This window comes from Salmo trutta, chromosome 1, assembly GCF_901001165.1.
Source record: "Salmo trutta chromosome 1, fSalTru1.1, whole genome shotgun sequence".
NCBI classification, from domain to species: domain Eukaryota; kingdom Metazoa; phylum Chordata; class Actinopteri; order Salmoniformes; family Salmonidae; genus Salmo; species Salmo trutta.
Window position 1 is genome coordinate 34,230,832 of NC_042957.1, and position 22,429 is coordinate 34,253,260.

General features: G+C 41.7%; 2 protein-coding genes and 1 pseudogene across 3 annotated transcripts in view; all 3 read left to right on the forward strand.

Annotated features, from left to right (window-relative positions):
* Positions 1–6,400, forward strand: part of LOC115194605 (filamin-A-interacting protein 1) — a 48,791-nt gene extending 42,391 nt beyond the window's left edge. For both annotated transcript variants that reach the window (XM_029754487.1, XM_029754494.1), the window contains one exon: positions 1,773–6,400. In XM_029754487.1, coding sequence (XP_029610347.1) covers positions 1,773–1,793 — 21 coding nt within the window. In that variant the 3' untranslated portion in view covers positions 1,794–6,400. The remainder of the gene's footprint in view (positions 1–1,772) is intronic.
* A 2,025-nt stretch (positions 6,401–8,425) lies between these two features.
* On the forward strand, positions 8,426–16,454 carry LOC115192058 (cell cycle control protein 50A-like; annotated as a pseudogene).
* A 752-nt stretch (positions 16,455–17,206) lies between these two features.
* On the forward strand, positions 17,207–19,023 carry LOC115194649 (cytochrome c oxidase subunit 7A2, mitochondrial). Its single transcript, XM_029754513.1, has 4 exons — positions 17,207–17,339; positions 17,686–17,775; positions 18,532–18,616; positions 18,790–19,023. The coding sequence occupies exons 1-4, from the start codon at positions 17,322–17,324 to the stop codon at positions 18,846–18,848; spliced, it is 252 nt and encodes an 83-aa protein (XP_029610373.1). The 5' UTR covers positions 17,207–17,321; the 3' UTR covers positions 18,849–19,023.
* Positions 19,024–22,429: the final 3,406 nt, after the last annotated feature.

The following is a 22,429-nucleotide window of genomic DNA, read 5'->3' on the forward strand; positions in this document are numbered from 1 at the left end:
GAAGGGTACCAAAAAATGTCTGCAGCATTAAAAGTCCTCAAGAACACAGTGCCCTCCATCTTTCTTAAATGTAAGAAGTTTGGAACCACCAAGACTCTTCCTAGAGCTGGCCGCCCAGCCAAACTGAGCAATCGGGGGGAGAAGGGCCTTGGTCAGGGAGGTGAATGTCCTGCAGTGAGCTCGCCCCCAATGATGTATTTGGCTATCCACACCACCCTCTGTAGAGCCTTGTGGCTGAGGGCAGTGCAGTTGCCATGCCAAGCGGTGATGCAGCCCGTCAAGATGCTCTCGATGGTGCAGCTGTTGAACTTCTTGAGGTTCCATGTCGGAGGTTGAAGGGGAGTTGTTGTGCCTTCTACATCATGGTGTCAGTGTGATTGGTCTAAGTCAGCTCCTCTGACGTGCACGCTGAGGAACTTAAAATCTTTTGTCCTTCCACTGCAGCCCAGTCGATGCAGATAGTTCTGCTGGCTTAAGATATATTCTGTTGTTGGTCTATAGCGCCCTCACCTGGACAACGGACAGCTTTATCTGAAATCGCAAAATTGGAGAGTCAAAAATAACTGAGCAGTCTTTCTGATCACTAGATGTAATGTCATTTCTATGGTAAATTATCAATGAAGTCTATATTTACCTTGACTATGGACTTACAGTAAGGTCCACAACATTTGGCTAGTGACCATTGAGGCCTAGAGTATTTCTTCCAAATGGCTCCTGTTCCAAAAACAAATGAAACAAGGATGTGAAAAGGAAGCACTGCGGGAAAGCAGGTCACAGGTCTGGATCTCATAGCCATGCACCACTTGATTAAAACACCCTCTAGACTAGAGCAATTAAGAAATACTTATTTTTTAACAAGCAGCCTTCCACTCTAAACCGATAACACAAACCACAGACTACCACTCCCATGAGAACACATCCTACTATCCTAATGAGCGGATGAACAAAGGTTTACATAAGTGAAATGAGGCAGGAAGAAAAATAACTTGCTTATGTCATGGTGCATGGGAGGGCATTCCTGAATATTCTGTAGAGCCAGCTACAGATGGAGGGTGATGGGTACCAGACCCAACTCCACCTTCTCTGTGGGGATGTCCCAAATGGCACCCTATTCCCTATATAGTGCACTACTTTTGACCAGGACCCACAAGGCTCTGGTCAAAAGAAGTGCACTACATAGGGTGCCATTTGGGACACCCACACAGAGAAGAGAAGGTGGAGTTGGGTTCATGTAGGGTCTCCCTCCAAAGAGAAGCATCTGGATACCAGGCCAGGGACAGTAAACATGAGATAGCTGGAACACAGATTCACAAGTGAATTCCACTTTCACTCAGCTGCATCCTGATCCTGCAAATGGTCGGCTGCCTTCACTCCCCTGGGGTTGTTTGACTGACAGATTTTGGTGGATCAAAGTGTGGATGAATCTAATTTTGCACATACAAAAATCAGTAATGTTTATGAAATGCGTTACAAAAATACAAAGCTAAACAATACTCTAAATAATTGCATCGGTTGATCGACAGACTCATTCCTTGTCTTCTGCATCCCAAATGGAACCCTATTCCCTATATAGTGCACTACTTTTGACCGGAACCCTATGGGCCTTGGTCAAAAGTTGTACACCACTGTATATGGGGAATAGGTTGCAATTTGGGACGCAACCCTTACCTCTCTTTGAATAAAGACCCTGATGTCTTCATTGGTTGGTCTGAGTGAGGATGCAATGGCACAGTATCACTCATGGTCCTTTTATTGATTTCTTGTCCCCACAGGAAATATTGTGCACCATGTGATAGTTGAGCCCAGATGATGAGACTGTAATGTGGAACTCCTTCCTTCACCTATGACAAGTGCCCCGCACCCCTACTCTACTCTTACAGTGTGCCACCGCAACCATAGGGTCAAGCCAACAGACGACAACCATCGGAAAACAGTCAGAACTAAGCATGCAGACTGTCATGGAGATTATTTCTAACCTCATGGCACCTAACAAGGCTCTCTTCTCAATTCTGTGGGCTTTCTAATAGTATTACCTCTGGATTCTGGCTTACATCACTATTGCGAAATAGCCACATGGAGTTGTATAAAAGGGGTATGCAATGTGTACTCTACAGTAGCTCTGGTCCAGGCTGTTACGTGCGGCTTGAGCGTTCTTCAATGGAAGGCTTGAAGACTCAAGCCGCACGTGATGCCCTTGACCCGAGCTAACTCTGCAGCGGTTTGTGTGAGAGGACAGATACATACTGTACCAGTCAAAAGTTTGGAAACACCTACTCGTTCAAGGGTTTTTCTTTATTTTTACAATTTTCTACATTGTAGAACAATAGTGAAGACATAAAGTGTTACACAACTGTTACACTCGCCCTGCCTCCTCCTCTGTGTTTGTGCTTTTACTTGCAGATTGGGGACAAGTGGAGCTGATTGGGTCGTTAAGGTGACAAGTTTCAACTGGGTTTGGGTTCAACTAGGAGATAAAAGTTCCTGGTGCCCTGTCCTGGCTCACTCTCTCTCTCCACAAGCACCATTTTGTTTTGTGATCTGGTTGATTATGTTTTTGGATTAGGCGCACCCTTCAACACATTTTACCATCATCCATGCATCTTCATTAGACCCCTCACATGCCTACTTTCATACTTCACAGGTTAGTTCGGTGGAGAGAAGACCACGAAGTCTCTTTTTCCTGTATTGTCTAGAGACATTTTGTTCTGTTCCTTGTTGGGTTATCGGATTATGGAGGTGAGTTGTCTTTGCAATGTATAACAGTGAGAAGTTGAGGCAGACATAACTCATTGCCCAGAGCTATGGTCTTTCCCCCTGTTCGGTATAGCGGAGTGTTCCCACTGGGAGCAAGTCTGTGTGTGTGTGGTTTGTTATTTTTGTGTGTTTCGACAGCGGTCAAAGCAGTTGTCTCTGGAGCACGTGGTTCGGGGTTGGTTACTAGCAAGCTGGTTCCTCCTTCGTGCCAGCGGGCTCTAGTGTATCAATGACCGCCGCAAAGCCACTGAAGACTAGGGTTAAGTTTAACAATAGGATTTGGGGTAACTCAAGTAATACTCATCTGTTTTTGCACTATTAAGTTAGCTATGTACTAATCTGCTCATTTGGTAGTAGCATTATGGCTTCTATTAAGGATTTTGTCCGTGTTCCTTCTGAAGAGTTGCTTATGCAGTTTACGAAGGAACAGCTTTTGAGTATTATGAGTTTAGTGACATGTCTCAAGGATCCAGTGAGGTCTATTGTCAGCTAATTTGCTTTCAGCTGGTATTTGAAGGCAGGATTGAGTGACCCTAGTCCAGCTGTATTGGCTGTACCAACTGTGTCTAGTGCTGGTTTGAAACTTGGAGTTACTTTTATTGCAGCTAAATCATGACAAAGATCTGGAAAGGTTTAGACATCAAAAATCACTTGATTTGAAAGGTTGAAGCAGGATAAGGCGCAAGCTAAACTGCGGTTGCAACATCCGCGAGAATGACGCTACAGTGTGTTTTGACTGGTAGGGCTCACTCATCTCTTAGCACTACAGATAGCGACGATTACGTAAAGGTTAAAACTGCTGTCCTGCATACTTACGAGTAGGTCCCTGAAGCGTATCGACAGCATTTCAGAATGTTGAAGAAAGGTGAAAAACAGTCCCATGTTGAGTTTTCACAGGATTTGTTAACTCAATTCAATCTTTGGTGTACTGCGTCAGCAGTCACTAGTTTTGAAGCTTTGTACAACCTGGTTGTCCTCGAACAACTTAATCTGTCCCTGATCGTCTTGCTACCTATATAAATTAACAGAAAGTACGGACTGCATCTGAAGCTGCTGTTTTGGCCGACGTGTACGTACTGACCCCCAAAGGCAGTTTGATGGTCCCGTATGTGAGATTGGGGGCAGAGGAACAGTTCAAGTGGATTTCGGTCAGCAAATTCCTTTGGTTCTGGTAATGACGCATTTCCATCTAGAGCCGAACATGTTTCATGTGGACAGAATGTAAGTAAAATCTGTAATTATGATGGTAAAGGCCACTGGAAGAGCTAATGTCCTGTCCTTGGTAAAAAGGTCAGCAGATTGGCCAGTACAAAGTAGTCGTGTCTGTGACGCATCTTGTCTGGTTTCTCATAACCCATCCCATGTAGGGATTATCGCATAAAACCTACAGAGATTCCCGGAGGTATTCTCTGCAAGCGCTGTGACTCGTGCTATTAGCTGTGCTGACACTAGGGTCAAAACGGAACTTACACAACACATAGCTGAACAGTTTGATAATCGATTAAGGAGTGCTGCCCAGGGTTACTACATTCAAAGTCAGTTGTTGGTGAGGAAATGGACACCTCACAGCAAAAGTTGCGGGTGACGCTATTGTTCAGATCGTGGCTCCTAAGCTTCGAGATCAAGTTTTGAAAACATCTCATGATGTTTCTGATCACTTAAGGGTTAGTAAAACGTATGCTAAAATTTTGCGCCATTTTTATTGGCCTAGTAATCGGAAATGTCTTTCTTTAAACATCTAAACGTACCATGTTTGTCAGCTGACTGGGAAGCCTAATCAGATTTAAAGGCCAGTCCCGCTACATATAACCTATTCCTGTTACAGGCCAGCCATTTGAGCATTTGATTATTGATCGTGTTGGACCCTTACCCTGTTCTAAACCTGGTAGCACCTACATGTTAACTGATTTGTCAGGCTACAAAATATCCTGCAGCCTATCCACTTCGGAACATAACTACTAAGTCCGGCTTTGTCACAGTTCATCTCCATTTTTGGAATACCTAAGGTGATTCAGAGCGATCAGGGTTCCAACTTCACTTCGCACATATTTGCACAAGTCTTGCAACAAATGCATATAAATATAAAACATAATCAGGCCAGTGCTTTTCATGCGCAGAGTCAAGGGGCCCTTGAGCCTTTATCAGACTTTGAAGTCCCTGTCACGTGCGTACTGGGATGAGGGGTTACCCTGGTTGCTACTCGCTGTTAGAGGTATCACGAGAGCACGGGGTTCAATCCTAATGACCTTGTTTTTGGTCATACTGTGAGTGGTCCCCTTGCTGTGTTAAAGGAGGATTGGAAGGTGGTTGAGCGTCCCCCAAATTTGTCATGACAGTGGTTTCCGACACAGGTTGTACATAGCTTTTGAAATAGCTAAAGAAAAACGAGCATCCTCTCAGGTGACGCTAAAAAGGTTTTGACCGGTGAGTTGCGCTGCGACAATTTATTCCAGGGGACCAGGTTCTGGCCCTGCTGCCCATTGTCGGTTCTCCTTTTCAGGCCAAATTCAGCGGCCCATACAGTTCAGATCAGCGAATTGCCGAACCACAATCTGATTGCTACCCCTGAGCGCAGAAAGGCGAATCTGCTCTGCCATGTCAATTTGTTAAAGCCCTATTATAGTCGTTTGTCTTCTAAATTGGCTAAATCAGAACTGTGGTAAAACTGACGTGTTAAGTCCTGTTCTTTTGGTGGAATCCGTTGATCTAAGGTGAGCCACTCCACCTTCACATACAGTGGCAGTGTGATGAAGAGGGGTGCCGGGCCCTGATGGTTTTTTGCAGGGTAGGTTGATGAATTCAGAGTTCCTTTGCAAACTTGGAGAGTTTGTTGGGTCACCTGTCTTATTGTCAAGCATGGTTAATGGATTTGATCACTGATTTTCTGCCTTTGTTTGCTGACACACCTTCTCGTACACATTTGTCAGTGCACGATATTGATGTTGGGGATGCTGTCCCTATTAAACAACGTTTGTATCGTGTCTCATTGGAGAAGCTATGTCACTTGGACTCAGATTAAGTACATGCTACTTAATAATATCGCTGTACCATCATTCTCCAGTTGGGCATTCCCGTGTCTCTTGGTGAGCAAGCCAGATGGTTCTTAGATTTTGCACTGACTACCGGAAGGTTAATAGTGTGACACAACCTGACTGTTACCCACTGCCACGGATTGTTGTCATGGGCATCCGGTGGACCTCTTTATGGTTTGTATAGTATTTGTCAACCTTTATTAGTTATGGTTTTTGATCAGTTTTATTTGTGGTTTTGTTTTTGGGTCTTTGTTTAGTGCCCAATTTTTATAGGAGGGGGTGTTACGCACCCCTCACTCTCCCTGTCTCCTGTGTTTGTGCTTTTATTTGCTGATTGGGTCATTAAGGTGACAAGTTGCACCTGGGTTTGGGATCAACTAGGAGATAGAAGTTCCTGGTGCCCAGTCCTGGCTCTCTCTCCAAGCACCATTTTGTTTTGATCTGGTTGATTATGTTTTTTGATTAGGTGCACCCTTAAAACACTTAAACACATTTTACCTTCATCCATGCATCTTCATTACACCCCTCACATGCCTACTTTCATACTTCACAGGTTAGTTTTCCTTTGTAGTTTAAAACTTAGTTATTTAATAAATATTTTTGTTACTCCTTAACTGCCAATGTGTGGACTCCCTTTGTCGCATGGTTGTGACAACTCAATTTTAGATTCCTCAAAGCAGCCACCCTTTGCCTTGACAGGTTGCACACATTCTTCCAACATATGCTGAGCACTTGTTCGCTGCTTTTCCTTCACTCTGCTGTCCAACTCATCCCAAACCATCTCAATTGGGTTGAGGTCGGGTGATTGTGGAGGCCAGGTCATCTGATTCAGCACTCATCACTCTCCTTCTGGGTAAAATAGCGCTTACACAGCCTGGAGGTGTTGGGTCATTGTCCTGTTGAAAAACAAATGATAGTCCCACTAAGCCCAAACCAGATGGCAGAATGCTGTGGTAGCCATGCTGGTTAAGTGTGCCCTGAATTCTAAATAAATCAGTTTCCCCACCAAAGCACCATCCCGCCACCTCCATTCTTCCCGGTGGGAACCACACATGCGTTCACCTACTCTACATCTTACAATAGACATGGCAGTTTGAACCAAAAATCTCAACTGTGGACTCATCAGACCAAAGCACAGATTTCCACCGGTTTTATGTCCATTGCTTGTCTTTCTTGTCCCAAGCAAGTCTCTTCTTATTGGTGTCCTTTAGTAGTGGTTTATTTGCAGAAATTCGACCATGAAGGCCTGATTCAGTCTCCTCTGAACAGTTGATGTTGAGATGTGTATGTTACTTGAACTCTGAAGCATTTATTTGGGCTGCAATTTCTGAGGCTGCTACAGATTAAGTTCAGTAGAGTTACCAGAGGTAACTATGGGAGGCAGTATCATCATAGTGCTTGATGGTTTTTGAGAAGTTCTTAATGTTCTGCATTGACTGACCTTCATGTCTTAAAGTAATGATGGACTGTCATTTCTCTTTGCTTATTTGAGCGGTCCTTGCCATAATATGGACTTGGTCTTTTACCAAATAGGGCTGTCTTCTGTATACCACCCCTTCCTTTTCACAACACAACTGATTGGCTCAAACGCATTAAGAAAATAAATTACACAAATTATTTTATTGAAATCCATTCCAGGTGACTACCTCATGAAGCTGTTTGAGTGCCACTTTTTTTGTTTACTACATGATTCCATATGTGTTATTTAATAGTTTTGATGTCTTCACTATTATTATACAATGTAAAAAATAAAGTTCAAACCCTGGAATGAAATGAGTAGGCGGGTCCAAACATCGGACCTGTACTGTACATATTGGAACCATCTTAACGATTGCATTCAGACTTCTCCAGAAGTTACATTGCATGCGTGCCACGAACTTTCTCATCATAAAACCAGAACAGTGAATCATTCTAAGATTCTATGAAAAACAAGCACTGTAAAAAATGTTAAGAAATGCATTTAACATGGAATGATATAAAATTGCCAGCATAAAAAATGATGACGCATTGCTGTTGAGCCGGACTTCGTTATAGTAGGCCTAGAGGCCTAGAGTAAGGGTAGCTTACAGAGGGCTTGGGTTTTAAAAATAGGAAATGGGAAAATAAACAATTTGTTACAGGAGAATAAGTTCTAAATCTGAGGTTCACCGGTATTCACAGAAGCTCATTTCATAATGGGCATGTAGCCTACATCATGGAAGGGGTTTGACGCACGTCCAAAGCATAGCTAAAATAATTTAGGCCTGCTTACTATACATGGATAAAAAGGGAATGTCAGCTCACTGTTTTGCTCCTTACAAACTTGATATTTGAATAAAGCTTTGGTGATTTACGACTAATTTCCAAGCGGTCTCACAAGCCAAACACTTTATAGATGGTCTTGACAAGACAAAAAGAAAATACTTAATCAAATAAAACGAAAGGTGTTATGTTTATAAATACGAAATATACAGGCCCCAAATCACATGTTCCTTGCGTGTCCCAGCTGGATAAATTGCGACTCTGCTGTCAATGTATGCCATAACCAACTGTTACCGCTAAAACAGCTCTTGGTTGGCCTGAAATATTCCAACCAGTGCTGCCTGAAATTAGTACTTTGGATCATGTTAACATGCCTTAAATATTTCCACCCTTCCAATATGAGCGCAAGCGTGGTGATGTTTGACAGGTAAATTGTAAAACCTGGCATTAGGGCTGGAAAAAAGGAAGTCCTGAGGACGTATGAATAAAAGTATATATTCCCTCGTTATGTCGATCACTAAATAACAAAAGTAATTTTGTCGAGCACAAGATGGCTTGTTACATAAAACGGGCATCGAGGCATTGTTACTTTTCGATGTAATATTAGAATGGGCTAAACGACTGACCTAAGCGACAGTGGTATGATCGTTGGTGCCAGGCGCGCTGGGTCCAGTATCTCAGAAACGGCCAGCCTCCTGGGCTTTTCAAACATAACAGTGTCTAGGGTTTACCGAGAATGGTGCGACAGCCTGTGGGTGAAAACAGCTTGTTGATGAGGGAGGTCGAAGAAGGGCAAGCTAACAGGTGGGCCACAAACAGACAAATAATGACGCAGTACAACAGTGGTGTGATCCTGGTCACGGATGGGCTATTGCAGCAGAAGACCACACCGGGTTCAACTCCTATCAGCTAAAAACAAGAAGCGGCTCCAGTGGGCACACGATCACCCAACCCTGGATAATTGAGTGGAACAACTTTAATTGGAACATGACGGCGAGTTCCATTTACTTGAGTCCCCAGACCTCATCCCAATAGAGCATCTTTGGGATGAGATGGAACAGGCGGTTCGCAGCATGAATGTACCGCCGTCCAATCTGCAGCAATTGCGTGATGCCATCACATTAGCATGGACCAAGCTCCCTGTGGAACTTTTCAGGCTGTTCTGGAGGGAAATGGGGGTTTGACCCGGTACTAGATGAGTGTACCTAATAAACTGGCCTTTGAGTATCTTTCTATTACGTGTGGGAATACTTTGGAACAGATTTCCAAAATTAAAGTAACTTGGAGCTGATTTGCGGGTGTTTTTACAGTATTTAATGCCCTAAATAAAATAATTTAGTGGGCAAAATATCAATCAAATTCCACTTGCGGTCCGCCATTTGGGGAAAGCCGCAGTATGCCCTAAATGGTCATTTATGATTTGAATCCAGATAATCAGGCACAGTTGTCAAAGGATGACCCATGTATGCAATATCAGCTGGTTATTTGTTTGCAACAATTAACCTGAAAATTCAAATGATTGTCATTATTTGAGAGTTCATAAATTGATCTACTAGACCGATAAATGGTTCTGGTCTATTCAGGTCAGGAAAATATTCAATATCAATTTATTGGGGAAAAACAAATGAGAATTATAATTAATCTCCTGAATCGAATCAGACATTAGCTATAGTTTGAATGATAAACGTTTCTTTGTGGCAAATATTATGTAATCACGTATTTTCGCTTCGCAGTACGCAAGTTTGTTAAACACTTCCTGACTTGGGTGTTCACGTCGGGCAAGCCATCTTTCATATAAAACAGTTTTCTATAGGTTATTTCTCCATATATAACTATCAGAGCGTCGACCTACAACGCGAAGGAGGAAGACGGTTACATCGCCGTACCTGGCGGTGGGACCATCAATAATAAAAAGTCCGTTAACTCAGCGTTTAAACAACCCATTCTGACAGCGGGCACAGTTCTCCCAGCTTTCTTCATCCCCACTGGTATCGGACTCTACGTCAGGTCTAACAACATCAAGGAGTTTGAAGGTAAGGGGGGCAGGTTGTCACTAGTTACCACTAGTCTGGGTACCAGTCTTTAGCTAACATTCCACTCCTTGCCATTGCCAAGGTGACTGACCAATCGGTAAACTCAACGTGCAGTTTGATTTACGGCAGAGTTGGTTGTTGGAGTTTCGAAATTAGAATTATAACTAAAAACATTTAGCTGTTAGCTAGGCATGTTGTATTTTGATGCTTAAAGTGGATAACTACTTTGCAGCGTTTTTAACTACTTTGCAGATATGAAACAATCATGTCAGTCAAATATAATTCTCAGTTTATGCTTAAACCAACTTTTATAAGACGTTTTAAAAATGGATTGATTCAAAATGCCATTATATAGAGTAAGGCGTTGTTGGCAGAATATATGGATGCAGTTAAATGCATGATATAACTGACCAATACATTTCTTGCTAGTCCAATATAAATATTGCTATCAGGTTGTAAATCACAGCTGGCCAGGTACACTGTTTGCTGCCTCCATTCGGGATGCACTGTTTCAGTTTCAATGACTCAATATGTTGGACAATAACGGATGAATGTAACTAAGGCTGGGAATGTCAATGCGATGATCGCAAGTCAGTCATACCGTGGCTAATGGGCTAGCGCACATGTGTCAAACACAAGGCCCGCGGGGCGAATAGGACACATAAATGAGTAATCTACTTTATGAAATTACTGCCTGACGCGCTCACGTAGGTCAATTTAAATTACACTGCCTTCGTGCGTGCATGCAGTGGAGGGGAAAGTGTACAGACAAATGCAGTCCTAGCCAGGCTACTAAAATGTTGCAGTCTGTCATCGATATTTTAAAGCGTGACCATCAATAACCAAAACTAAACCTGCAACAAAACACCATGAAAAGGAGAAACATGTAGGCCTTTTACAGCAGTAACCTAGGCAGGCAGCAATGCTGCATTCAACTGCACCGGTGATCCATGCCGTGCAAACATTTTTTTAAACATGTTTAAATGTTACAACACAACTATTGCTATGTTTTTGTTATTTGGAATTATTAAATCGTTTTTGATTAGGGTCGCAGCAAATCTGCAAGCACAGCAGAAAAGGCTGGACCAATATTATTTAGTTTGTTTAAATATGCTAAAATGCTATATACAGCATCTTGTGTACATAAGTGGACATTATAATGGGTCATATAATTTGTAATAAATCAATGGCCAGTTTGGGTCGCAGTTGCACGACCCAAAAACAAGTAGGCTATATCTGGCCGATGAATTCAGTGTTTTTCCCCCAATATGCCTGTGCGCTGATTGAATTAGGCTAGCCCAGGGGTGTCAATCTATTTATGTAGCAAGCTTTTAACACAGAGCCTAACTTTAGTTAGCTAGCTGCTGGGAGGATGTCATTGGAAAAGTTGGTGAGTGACCAACTTTTTCCCCTCATGTTTTTTCGGTGGCTACAGCTAGAGATACAGGTAAATCGCTTTGCTAGCGATGCTGAACTTGAACGACTGTTATGCATAGTTAGCATACCTCTTAGTTGTCAATCAAATGTATTTGGCATTGATCAAATGGTCAGGCAGGCAAGTTCCCATTCAGTTGTCAAAACGTGGGTTGGGACAAGAAGGCATTGGTTGGCAAGCTGCAGAAGGACGAGCAGGCTACTCTTCCCAATCGTTTCAGTGCAACTTTGACGGCGAACTAGTTAAAGTTTGAGAGTTTATCTAATTATCCCTCTTTTTAGATTTTAGCTGATCTCACTTTGGCTAACATTAGTTGTTGATGTGTATAGGCAACTGAGGGAAAAGTATACCTTAATGTTTTTATAATCAATAGGAATGTGAAGTTCCCAAATATAAGAACTCCCGTTGTGTATATACATACTCGCAGAAATCCATTCAGGTGGCTTTTAGCGAATACATTCTAAAGTTGCGCTGTTGCTCCTGCCTGTAAACACAGTCCAGTTCAAAGTGAATGTCAGGCCCGTGTAGCAAATTGATTATTTGCATATAGGCCTACTGAAGCTCTGATTGGCTATGGGTCACCGGTCTGCGTAGAGTCCGGCCCTGGACAAGACAGGTTTTATTTAATGAAGTGTCTTCATTTTGCAAAAGCATGGCCACTTTCTCACTCTATATTACTATATAATCTTCACTAATCCTTACTATAAGTAATTGCCAAACTTTCTATGAATTTATGAAAACGTGAAAATGACCATATCCAAGTGCTCTCAAGATTTTAAAAAGGGTGTCATTCTTTCTGGGGGTGTATATGAACAGATTTTTATAAGATTTCATTTTTCTAAAACGCAATCAGTTCCACTTTAAAATCAAAGCATGAAGGTTTTGTGGTTGGAATTGCAGTATGTATTTAGGTTGAGAATTTAGCTGTTTGTTAGCTACTTTCGACAGACTGGTTACATCTGTTCTCCTCAAGCTCATTATTATAGAATGTTCATATTTGAAAATGTCAGAAAGACAAGTCTGTTTGGCAATGAATAGGAGTGGAATGTTGGTTAAAGAGACTGGTACTCAGGCTGTTGCCACAAAGTCAAAATTGGCTATAATTGTTAAAAGTCATTTTTTAAAATCTGCTTTTGTCTTAATTTAAAGCTGTAATATGTAACTTTTGGGCAACCTGACCGAATTCACATTGACAGATCTATAACATACATTTCTTTCTCATTGCAAGTTAAGAAGCGGTAGATCTGTTCTATGTGCGCTATTTCTATGCTTCCCGTTAAGTTTATCTTTTTGGTTTTGAACACCAGCTTCAAACAGCTGAAAATACAACATTTTTGGTTATGGAAAATATTTCACAGCTGTTTGATGGACAATGATTCTCTACACTATACTTGCTTGTTTAGTGTAGCGATTTGTTGCAATAGTCTGCTGCAACCTGATTGGCTGAATGCGATATGCAACATCCGGGACTAGCATTCCTAGGCATTAGCCGCTCTAGCATGGTGGTGGAAAATGGTGTTTCATAAAGAAAGCATATTTTCCCAGTTCCACCTCACCATTAAATATAGTTTAGGAGGAAATTGACACCTTTGCATTCTGAATGTAGGATGTTTTGGGTACCAACCGGTCCACCGGGGATATGAGTGTATTGCCTGCTACATACAACGCGTTTGGACTTTAAAAGGAAACGACTCATTATCGCCATCTGCAGGACTTTGAGAACCAGCAACCTGCTCCTATGTGTAGCAAGCCAGCAACTCAAGCCCAAAGGAAGGGGTCCCAAACTAGTTACAGATTGTAACACCAGATAATTTGATTTAACCAAGAAAACTTGGTATCCATTATCCTGGGCGTTACAGGTTAGGTACTGTTTGGTGTAGCAAAGCACATGTTCGACCAACCTGAAGTCGATGATACTGTCTTCGTCCTCGAGTCGTGGAAACAGGAGTCTAATAAAATGTCTGTCCAGTTGCAGGGGGTCTGTTTTGTTTGGAAAATGCTCCATTATTAAAATAACATTATTTTTTTTTGCTCCATAAAGTAATCCAACAATGTGTACGCCGCCATCTTGTCTATTTCAAGTTCTCTCATTGATCGAGACGGGTGTCTGTCATCATGGCACTTTGGGGTGGACCCACCTGTCTCAGAGGGTAAACTTCAAGTGCACGTGGGTTGTGCAGTCAGATTACTTCATGGAGCAAAACTTTTTATTTGACATATTTGCTTGTTTGAACCTTTACCAATTTTAGCATCTATGTGCCATTCACTTGTATATATGCTTCTACCACTGTCATTTTAATTGATTGGTATCAATAAAGAATATAAACTTGAACAAGTCCTATGAAAGTTATGTATTTGATGCCAGGTGCACCATTAAAATGTTAATGGCTCATCATTCCCCCAGAGGCAGCAGATTGCTAGCCATTTGGAAATTATGTTTGGATGTAGACATTACATCTAATTACAGATTGATTATACTGGGACTGAGAAGTCCAGCCCATGCCTCGACTGCTCCCAGAGCTTTAGTTGGAACAGCACAAGACAATGCACCTGTGCATTGCCCTTCTCTCTGGAACAGCCTTTTGAAGTAAGTCTAAAGCATGATGTCTCAATCACTCAGTTTGTGCTGTATTCATATGTTGCACCTCCGTCACTCGGTCGCGTCATGCCATTGTTATGAACTTTCTCGAGCCGCCCTCTACCGGTGATGCCATAGCTGTGCCCTAAAGTCGTGATAAACCCAGTCATTCTGGACGGAGGCTAACTACTGTTTTGTCTAAATTATACTATAGTGCCTGGAAATACAATGACATTGTTAAAGTAGTCCAAATATTTAGTAGGAAACAACTTTGCCAGCATTATCATGTCGTCAAATTTACTTTAGACAGATGACCGTGTAGTCATTGGCTAGCAAAGTTTGTCAAATAGCTAGCAATGCTTATACTGCATATAAAGTCAATCTGGCGACATCAAAATGATACAATTTTTCCTTCTAGTTCTGTCTCCTTTTGAATGTCATATTATTTCCAAGTCGCTGTAATGCACTTTTAAAGAAATCTTCATCAGCGCTCACTGATGCATTGAGCAGAATGCTCAGTCGGACATCAGTCCAAAATGAACAATATTGTGACGAAACATGCAACTCATGAATACAGGTACCCTTCAATTGAAAATGGATCATAAGCATTTAATAGAATTTGTCTCGACAGAGCAATGTCTTCATGTATTATGGCCTGTCCAACTTCTACCAAAATCACCAGCGCAATGTCAAGTCCAGGGATGATGGCCAACTGAATGGTGACCCCACCTCTCTAATGGTGCATATTATGAACAGGGGTTCTGTACCAATGTAACATTTTGACACTGTTCATTCCTGAATATCTGCAGTGACTTTTGACTGATCATCAGCTTTACATGTTCAGTTATTTGACACATCCCTCAAATTGTCAAGATGTCATGTTCAGTGCAATGACCTACATGCAACATTACCTGTCTGCTTGTTATGTCAACAGAACCCTAGTAAGGAGTGTGAGCCTTACGCTCGCAATGAAAACATGCCCGTGGTGCCGTCGCGGCATGTACGGAACATTTTTTTTTAATGAAATGTATGCATTCACTACTGTAAGTCGCTCTGGATAAGAGCATCTGCTAAATGACTTAAATGTAAATGTCGCCAACAGCATTTTTAATGGTAAGACAGTTCTGTCCTTTTTTTTTTTAGGTCAGAATTACAAGGATTGCACTAAGAGCAGCTCTATTTAATCAGGATCTCTATCCTCAGATACTTTGGAGCTGTATTACATTGACCCTAATGGCACAAGAATCCAAATTCCTCTGAAGGGCATCGCTTGGTCGACAGACAAGCATGTGAAGTTCAGGAACCCAGGAGGCAACCCCAACCTCACAAGTGCTTTCCAAGGTAAGCAAGCATTCTGTGGAATTGTTACCATTTGAAGTTGGTAAGGATTCTCACTGTCTTCCTAGGAAACTCACGGTCATTTCCTCCCCCAGGAACAACCAAGCTGATCAACTGGCGTAAGCCTATGAGCTGGACACTGACACTGAAAATAATGGCTTCATCAATGAGGACTTTGTGTGGATGCGCACAGCTGCCCTCCCAATCTTCTGTAAGCTGTACCGTATTATCCAGAAGAACAACAACGTGACGCCGACTCTTCCCCAGGGCAACTACACCCTGGACGTCACCTACAGTATCCTTTCACAGGCAGCTGTTCAAATGATACAGCTTTACAGGAAGTTTGTGATACCTTAAGATCCTTATTGCTACAGAGTTCTTTGGTTAGTCAGATGTTAAATGGGTCTGAAGTTTAAATTTTTTTTCAACCTTAATGAGTTGATCCCAGACTATCCTGTTTGTAGCTTTGAGGGGCGGAAGCGTGTAATCCTGAACACCGTCTCCTGGATGGGGGTCAAGAACCCTTACCTGGGCATCGCCTACATCACTGTGGGCTCCGTCTGCTTCTTCTTGGGGGTGGTCCTCCTCATCCACCACAAATATGGCAACCGCAACCACAGCGCTGATATCCCTAACTAAAGATGTCCTATATGTATGTTGCATGCTGGCTAGCAGAGGAAGCGAACATAACCAGTGGCTAATTACAAGCTCTGGTGGTACCCTTGTGCCTGGCTTGTGTACTGTATGTAAGAATGGCCTGCTTGTCAAAAGTGCTGTGCAAGTATTGGATGAGTAAAGATGTCAGGGGAAAGTTGCGATAAAGTGGAAATTGTCTCGTATTTATTTTTCATGCTCAGAAAGCTATGCAGTTATGTACTGTAGGCAGTTTTGCTGTCAAGTCGTTGTTGTGGCAGTAAGTTGAAATTGAATGACGCTACATCAACGTGAAAATTCTATTGCAGATCGGTTTTAATGCTGAAATATGTGTATGTCAGTCATAGATGTTTACTTCTAAATGAATAAATTAAGAGTGTTTGAATACAGTCAAGCAAATCTGAACTGTCTGTTAGGCTAGAATTGCTTTAAGTTAAGGCTGTAGACTTTTGGTTTTCATACAAGTGTGTTACTGTACAGTAGTTTGAGGCACATTTTTCTGGTCTTTTTAACACTGCAGATAGGGGTCTATAGATTGTACAAGGATGTGCACTCATTTTCAGGTCAAGTGTTATGGATTGCTTGCGTTGTATGTACTTCTAGTCTCAGTATATACAGTAATGCTGTTTAGCTGCCTGGAATATGCAGCGCTTGAGTCAAGTTTATTTAATATTACACAACCTTGAAAATGACATTCTTTTTCAGGGACCAAAGCTCTATTCATGTACAGTAGCCTGGGTGCCAGTCTCTCTGCTCTTGCCAACTCCTTATGGAATTGTCATGCCAAACATGCTTGGCAATGGAGTAGGGAAGAGCACAAACAGATCTGGGACCAGGTTAGTGTTCATGTTAGTCTATGGGAAAAAAAATGTTTTGCACTTTAGAGTTGCCATGGATTTATTACCTGGAGATTCTATGTCTGTTGCTTGACAAATAAAATGTCTGAACAACTCATAATTTTTAGTCACCTGCTTTTATTTAGAAATGTTTTGAGATGTACCTTTGTTGCAAAATGGAAAAAGTGAATATGTATACAAACAAATTATTTGTGAGAATCTTGAGGCAGTGTTTTAATTTTTATAGCCCAGAAATAGAGAATGGTGGCTCACGTGTTGGCTACTCTCCCAGTACCCACTCCTGACCATTATGTGGCAGCATGCACAAGTGTTCGTGATGCGTCAGTAAATCCTTTCAAAGAAGAAGAAAATAGTGGAAGCGCAGTCTTCCGGTGTCCTTGTACGACTTGACGTGGAGCTATGTACCGACACATTCAAGTAAGATGCGATTTAGTATGGTTTTGAGTGGAGTTAATATAATTGTATTCCATGCCATCGGTCTGCCTGTTTTTTTTGTTATTTTTATGCATTTTAAACGGTCAAGAGAAGCCAGCATCACGAGCCTTTAGCGGTCATGTGAGGACATATCTCATCAGACTTGCGTTGAGTGCCCGTAGCTTCTCTATAGTGTACGTTCTGACAAGTCTTTATGGCAGACTAAGTAATTTGTTTAATATTCAGATAGACAGCGGCCCATTCCAAACCAGCGTTGATCTTAAAATCTGAAACTGCGGTGCTGGTGAGGGCCTTAGAAATGGATGCCTCTTTTTCCTTTAATTGACAGGCGCTCCAGCAGGTGTCGCGGCGGACACTGAGCACCAGCGGGCGCAGGCAGGTCGAGAACAAGGTCCCACATAAACAGAAGCATTTCCAGGTAATTGGCAGTTTGCACTTACGTCTATTTCAAGCTCAATATTAAAACGTACTCTGATTTCAAGTCAATGTCAAAGAAAATGTAGTTTCACGTCAATGACAATGTGATATTTGTGTTTTAATGACTGGTGACATGTCTGCTCCTGAAGTTTCTTTTCACACGATGAAGCCTGAGACGCATATAGTTGACAGATAAGTACATCTGAAAGACGGCTCACTGGGTTGGAGTTACTTATTTGCATGTAGTGTGTGAAAGTGTGGCTCCTGGTCAAAAGTAGTGTACTAAATAGGGAATAGGGTGCCATTCGGGACATGGACCATGGCGTGAGATGAGAAACCCATGTCTGACTCTGATTAGTGATTACCACTGGCACATGATCAAGGGAGGGTGATGCCACTGCCTCATTGGCTGCTTTTGAATAACTGATTGTGCAAACGGTGTTGCTGTAAATGCTTTCTAAAACGGGTGCATTGCAGATCTTGCTGTCAATAATGAAAATCGTAATGGCAACATGTTGCATTCTGTGGCTAACTAGAATGGTACATTTTGGGGGTATTAATGACCACTCAACCACCTAGAATAGAGTTCGCTGTAGATGCACCATTGAGGCCGTTGCGCCGCTGAAAGGAATGTCAAGTAAGTCAATGTCCACTTGGCGAATACCACAGCTTTGGTGGGCTTAAAGGAAGTAGGATGCTTATACTGCATGTTGCTGTGCATGACATGAGTTTGATACAGTATGTTTTTCTTCACCAGGAGGACAATGGGATTCCAGTTCATTTGAAAGGGGGTGTCACCGACGCTATCCTGTACAGAGCAACAATGGCACTCACTATCCTAGGTGAGTACAGATGGGCTCAATGGCAACACTTTTTTTTTTTTTTTTTTTTTTTTTTTTATCCATGTAGGAACCAGATCTTGGTAGTGTCTGGTTGTGCATTACCGCTATAAGTTGTTCAACACCGTTGTAATAACACTGTATTTAATTAGTAATGATGTTTTATGTTATTGCAGGATCTGCATATGTCGTATATGAACTGGTTTGTGCCGCTTTCCCCAAGAAGAAGGAGTGACTCCAGCTGCTGGGCTCACCTGTTCTACATGACACCCTGTTAGTTGTAAAAAGTTGTCTCTGTCATCAGGGGGTTGATTTGTCATGTCATAATGGCTTTTGTTTCATGTTCATGGGATCAATATTTATTTATTTATTTATAACTGAGGATGATTAAATATGCCTCTCATTACCAACTGGTCTTTGTTCTTTTTGTATGTGTGTAAATGTATATTTTAAGTACGGGACACACCATAACAAACGTTGGTAGTGTGCAGCGGGCAGCCATCCTATCGCCTCTGACCACAGGACATTGGTTGTCATTTTCTGTTAATGTGCCAACGATTCTACATGTGGTATCGCCACCGTTAGTTGAAACCCAGCAGGTGATCTACTGGGCATGGCTGATGTTTGTGTTGGTCTCTCGTCCTTTAAACTACACTGAATAAACAATGCTGACAATAGTCTGTATAGAGGAACGTTGGTGGTAGCCTACATCTGGATGTCTGGTAAGTGTTATCAACGCAGGCAGAGGAAGAAAGGCGTTAACAATGTTGTTAATCTGGTTTGCTACTAATGATGATCTCACGATGGGAATTATTATCTGTGCTGTAAATTGAAAGTAATCTTGTCTTAGAAATTTCCTGAATGGATATACACACTGATCTTACTATAAACAGCATCGAAGAGAACAATTATGCTCCAACTTCATGGTGTATTTTACTTAACTGACTTAATTTTTTTTTTTTTAAGAACCCATTCATATTGACAATGACATCCTATGAATAGTGGGTTAACTGCCTTGTTCAGGGGCAGAACAACCGATTTTTACCTTGTCAGCTCGGGATTCGATCTAGCAACCTTTTGGTTACTAGTCCAACGCTCTAACCACTAGGCTACCTGACTACACTTTCCCCACTTTGCACAGTTTGGCTGCTTTAAAGCCAGTCTAAGATTAGTAGGCTACATTTGGCCAAGGGCAGTCTTAAATGTTTTCATGATACTTTGTAAAGAAATATCTACGATCAGAAAATGATGCTCCTATTTCGAAATGTCCCTTGAGCTCTAGCCTACAGAAATCAGGACAATATCATGGGAAAATATCATGAGATGCAATTTGCTGTATATTGTTTATAAAAAAAAAAAAATGGGTGATAGGCTATGCATGCACGTTACGAAGTTGAGTAGCAGATAGTGTTTTTCAGACATTTACAGTGGGGGGAAAAAGTATTTGATCCCTGCTGATTTTGTACGTTTGCCCACTTACAAAGAAATGATCAGTCTATAATTTTAATAGGTTTATTTGAACAGTGAGAGACAGAATAACAAAAAAATCCAGAAAAACGCATGTTATAAAATGATTTGTATTTTAATGAGGGAAATAAGTATTTGATCTAATCCAAATCATTAAGGTTTCGAGGCTGACGTTTGGCAACTCGAACCTTCAGCTCCCTCCACAGATTTTCTATGGGATTAAGGTCTGGAGACTGGCTAGGCCACTCCAGGACCTTAATGTGCTTCTTCTTCAGCCACTCCTTTGTTGCCTTGGCCGTGTGTTTTGGGTCATTGTCATGCTGGAATACCCATCCACGACCCATTTTCAATGCCCTGGCTGTGGGAAGGAGGTTCTCACCCAAGATTTGACGGTACATGGCCCCGTCCATCGTCCCTTTGATGCGGTGAAATTGTCCTGTCCCTTTAGCAGAAAAACACCCCCAAAGCATAATGTTTCCACCTCCATGTTTGACGGTGGAGATGGTGTTCTTGGAGTCATAGGCAGCATTCCTCCTCCAAACACGGCGAATTGAGTTGATGTCAAAGAGCTCCATTTTGGTCTCATCTGACCACAACACTTTCACCAGTTGTCCTCTGAGTAATTCAGATGTTCATTGGCAAACTTCAGACGGGCATGTATATGTATTCTTGAGCAGGGGGACCTTGCGGGGGCTGCAGGATTTCAGTCCTTCACGGCGTAGTGTGTTACCAATTACTTTCTTGGTGACTATGGTCCCAGCTGCCTTGAGATCATTGACAAGATCCTCCCGTGTAGTTCTGGGCTGATTCCTCACCGTTCTCATGATCATTGCAACTCCACGAGGTGAGATCTTGCATGGAGTCCCAGGCCGAGGGATATTGACAGTTCTTTTGTGTTTCTTCCATTTGTGAATAATCGCACCAAATGTTGTCACCTTCTCACCAAGCTGCTTGGCGATGGTCTTGTAGCCCATTCCAGCCTTGTGTAGGTCTACAATCTTGTCCCTGACATCCTTGGAGAGCTCTTTGGTCTTGGCCATGGTGGAGAGTTTGGAATCTGATTGATTGATTGCTTCTGTGGACAGGTGTCTTTTTTACAGGTAACAAGCTGCGGTTAGGAGCACTCTCTTTAAGAGTGTGCTCCTAATCTCAGCTCGTTACCTGTATAAAAGACACCTGGGAGCCAGAAATCTTTCTGATTGAGAGGGGGTCAAATACTTATTTCCCTCATTAAAATGCAAATCAATTTATAACATTTGTGACATGTGTTTTTCTGGATATTTTTGTTGTTATTCTGTCTCTCACTGTTCAAATAAACCTACCATTAAAATTATAGACTGATCCTTTCTTTGTCAGTGGGCAAATGTACAAAATCAGCAGGGGATCAAATACTTTTTTCCCCCACTGTAACTCATGAAATGTAAGTTACGTTTTTTTTTATAAACTTATTTGCCCAAGGAACCAGCACTGCAGTTTTTTTTTGCCTGAGCATTTTGCCTCTTGAGTCACTAGAGGGCTATGTTTTCAAGGGAATGGATTGGGTCTCACATTATGATAGGTCTATGGTCAGGTAACTGAATTCTGTCATATAAAATAGTTTAAATGTGACGATCTCTTTTCATTCCATTAACATGTCAATTATCAACAAAATGTTCATTTGGAAAAGTTATTCTTCCAAATGATCTGTAGGGCTATAATCTATATGTATTTCTTAGATGAGGGTTTATTAGACTACTCCAATAGCCTATTTTTGAAAGGCCGGACAAAAGGTTTGTTTTATCTTGGAATAGGCTTTCTTAATTCAGTTAGGCCTATCAATTCACTTTTTATTTCACAGAGAAGAAGGAACCAGGACAGAAAGCATCACCCTTTCCCCGTGCCTTGCCTGTATAATTCTGATTGGACTGTTAAGAATTTATTGACATTTTCTGAGTTGAATCCAAAGACCTATTAAATACTTCAATAACATAATACGTTTATAAATATTTATCTACTGACATAAAGCACATTAAATTAAAAGGACATGGTTACTGACTCTTAAACTTGGTCACTTAATAAATGCTATTGGGCTGTTGAAGATTTTTCCATTGTTCCATTGTCAAAAAAAAAAAAAAAAATGGCTTAACGGCTGCCAGTAAAACATCTCCTGGTTTCCAAACGCAGATGCTACCCCTTTAATTTGCAGTGGACTTGTGGATACAGCACATAGAGGGGCATCATTGCAAAGGAATGCAGAAAACTATGCAAAGTTTCCAAAAGTAATCCCCACACTTTGAGAGGCTGCATATGTCAATCCATGGCAGGGTTCCATGCTTGCTGGCTGTCGTAAGAGCCTACGATGTAAAAGGG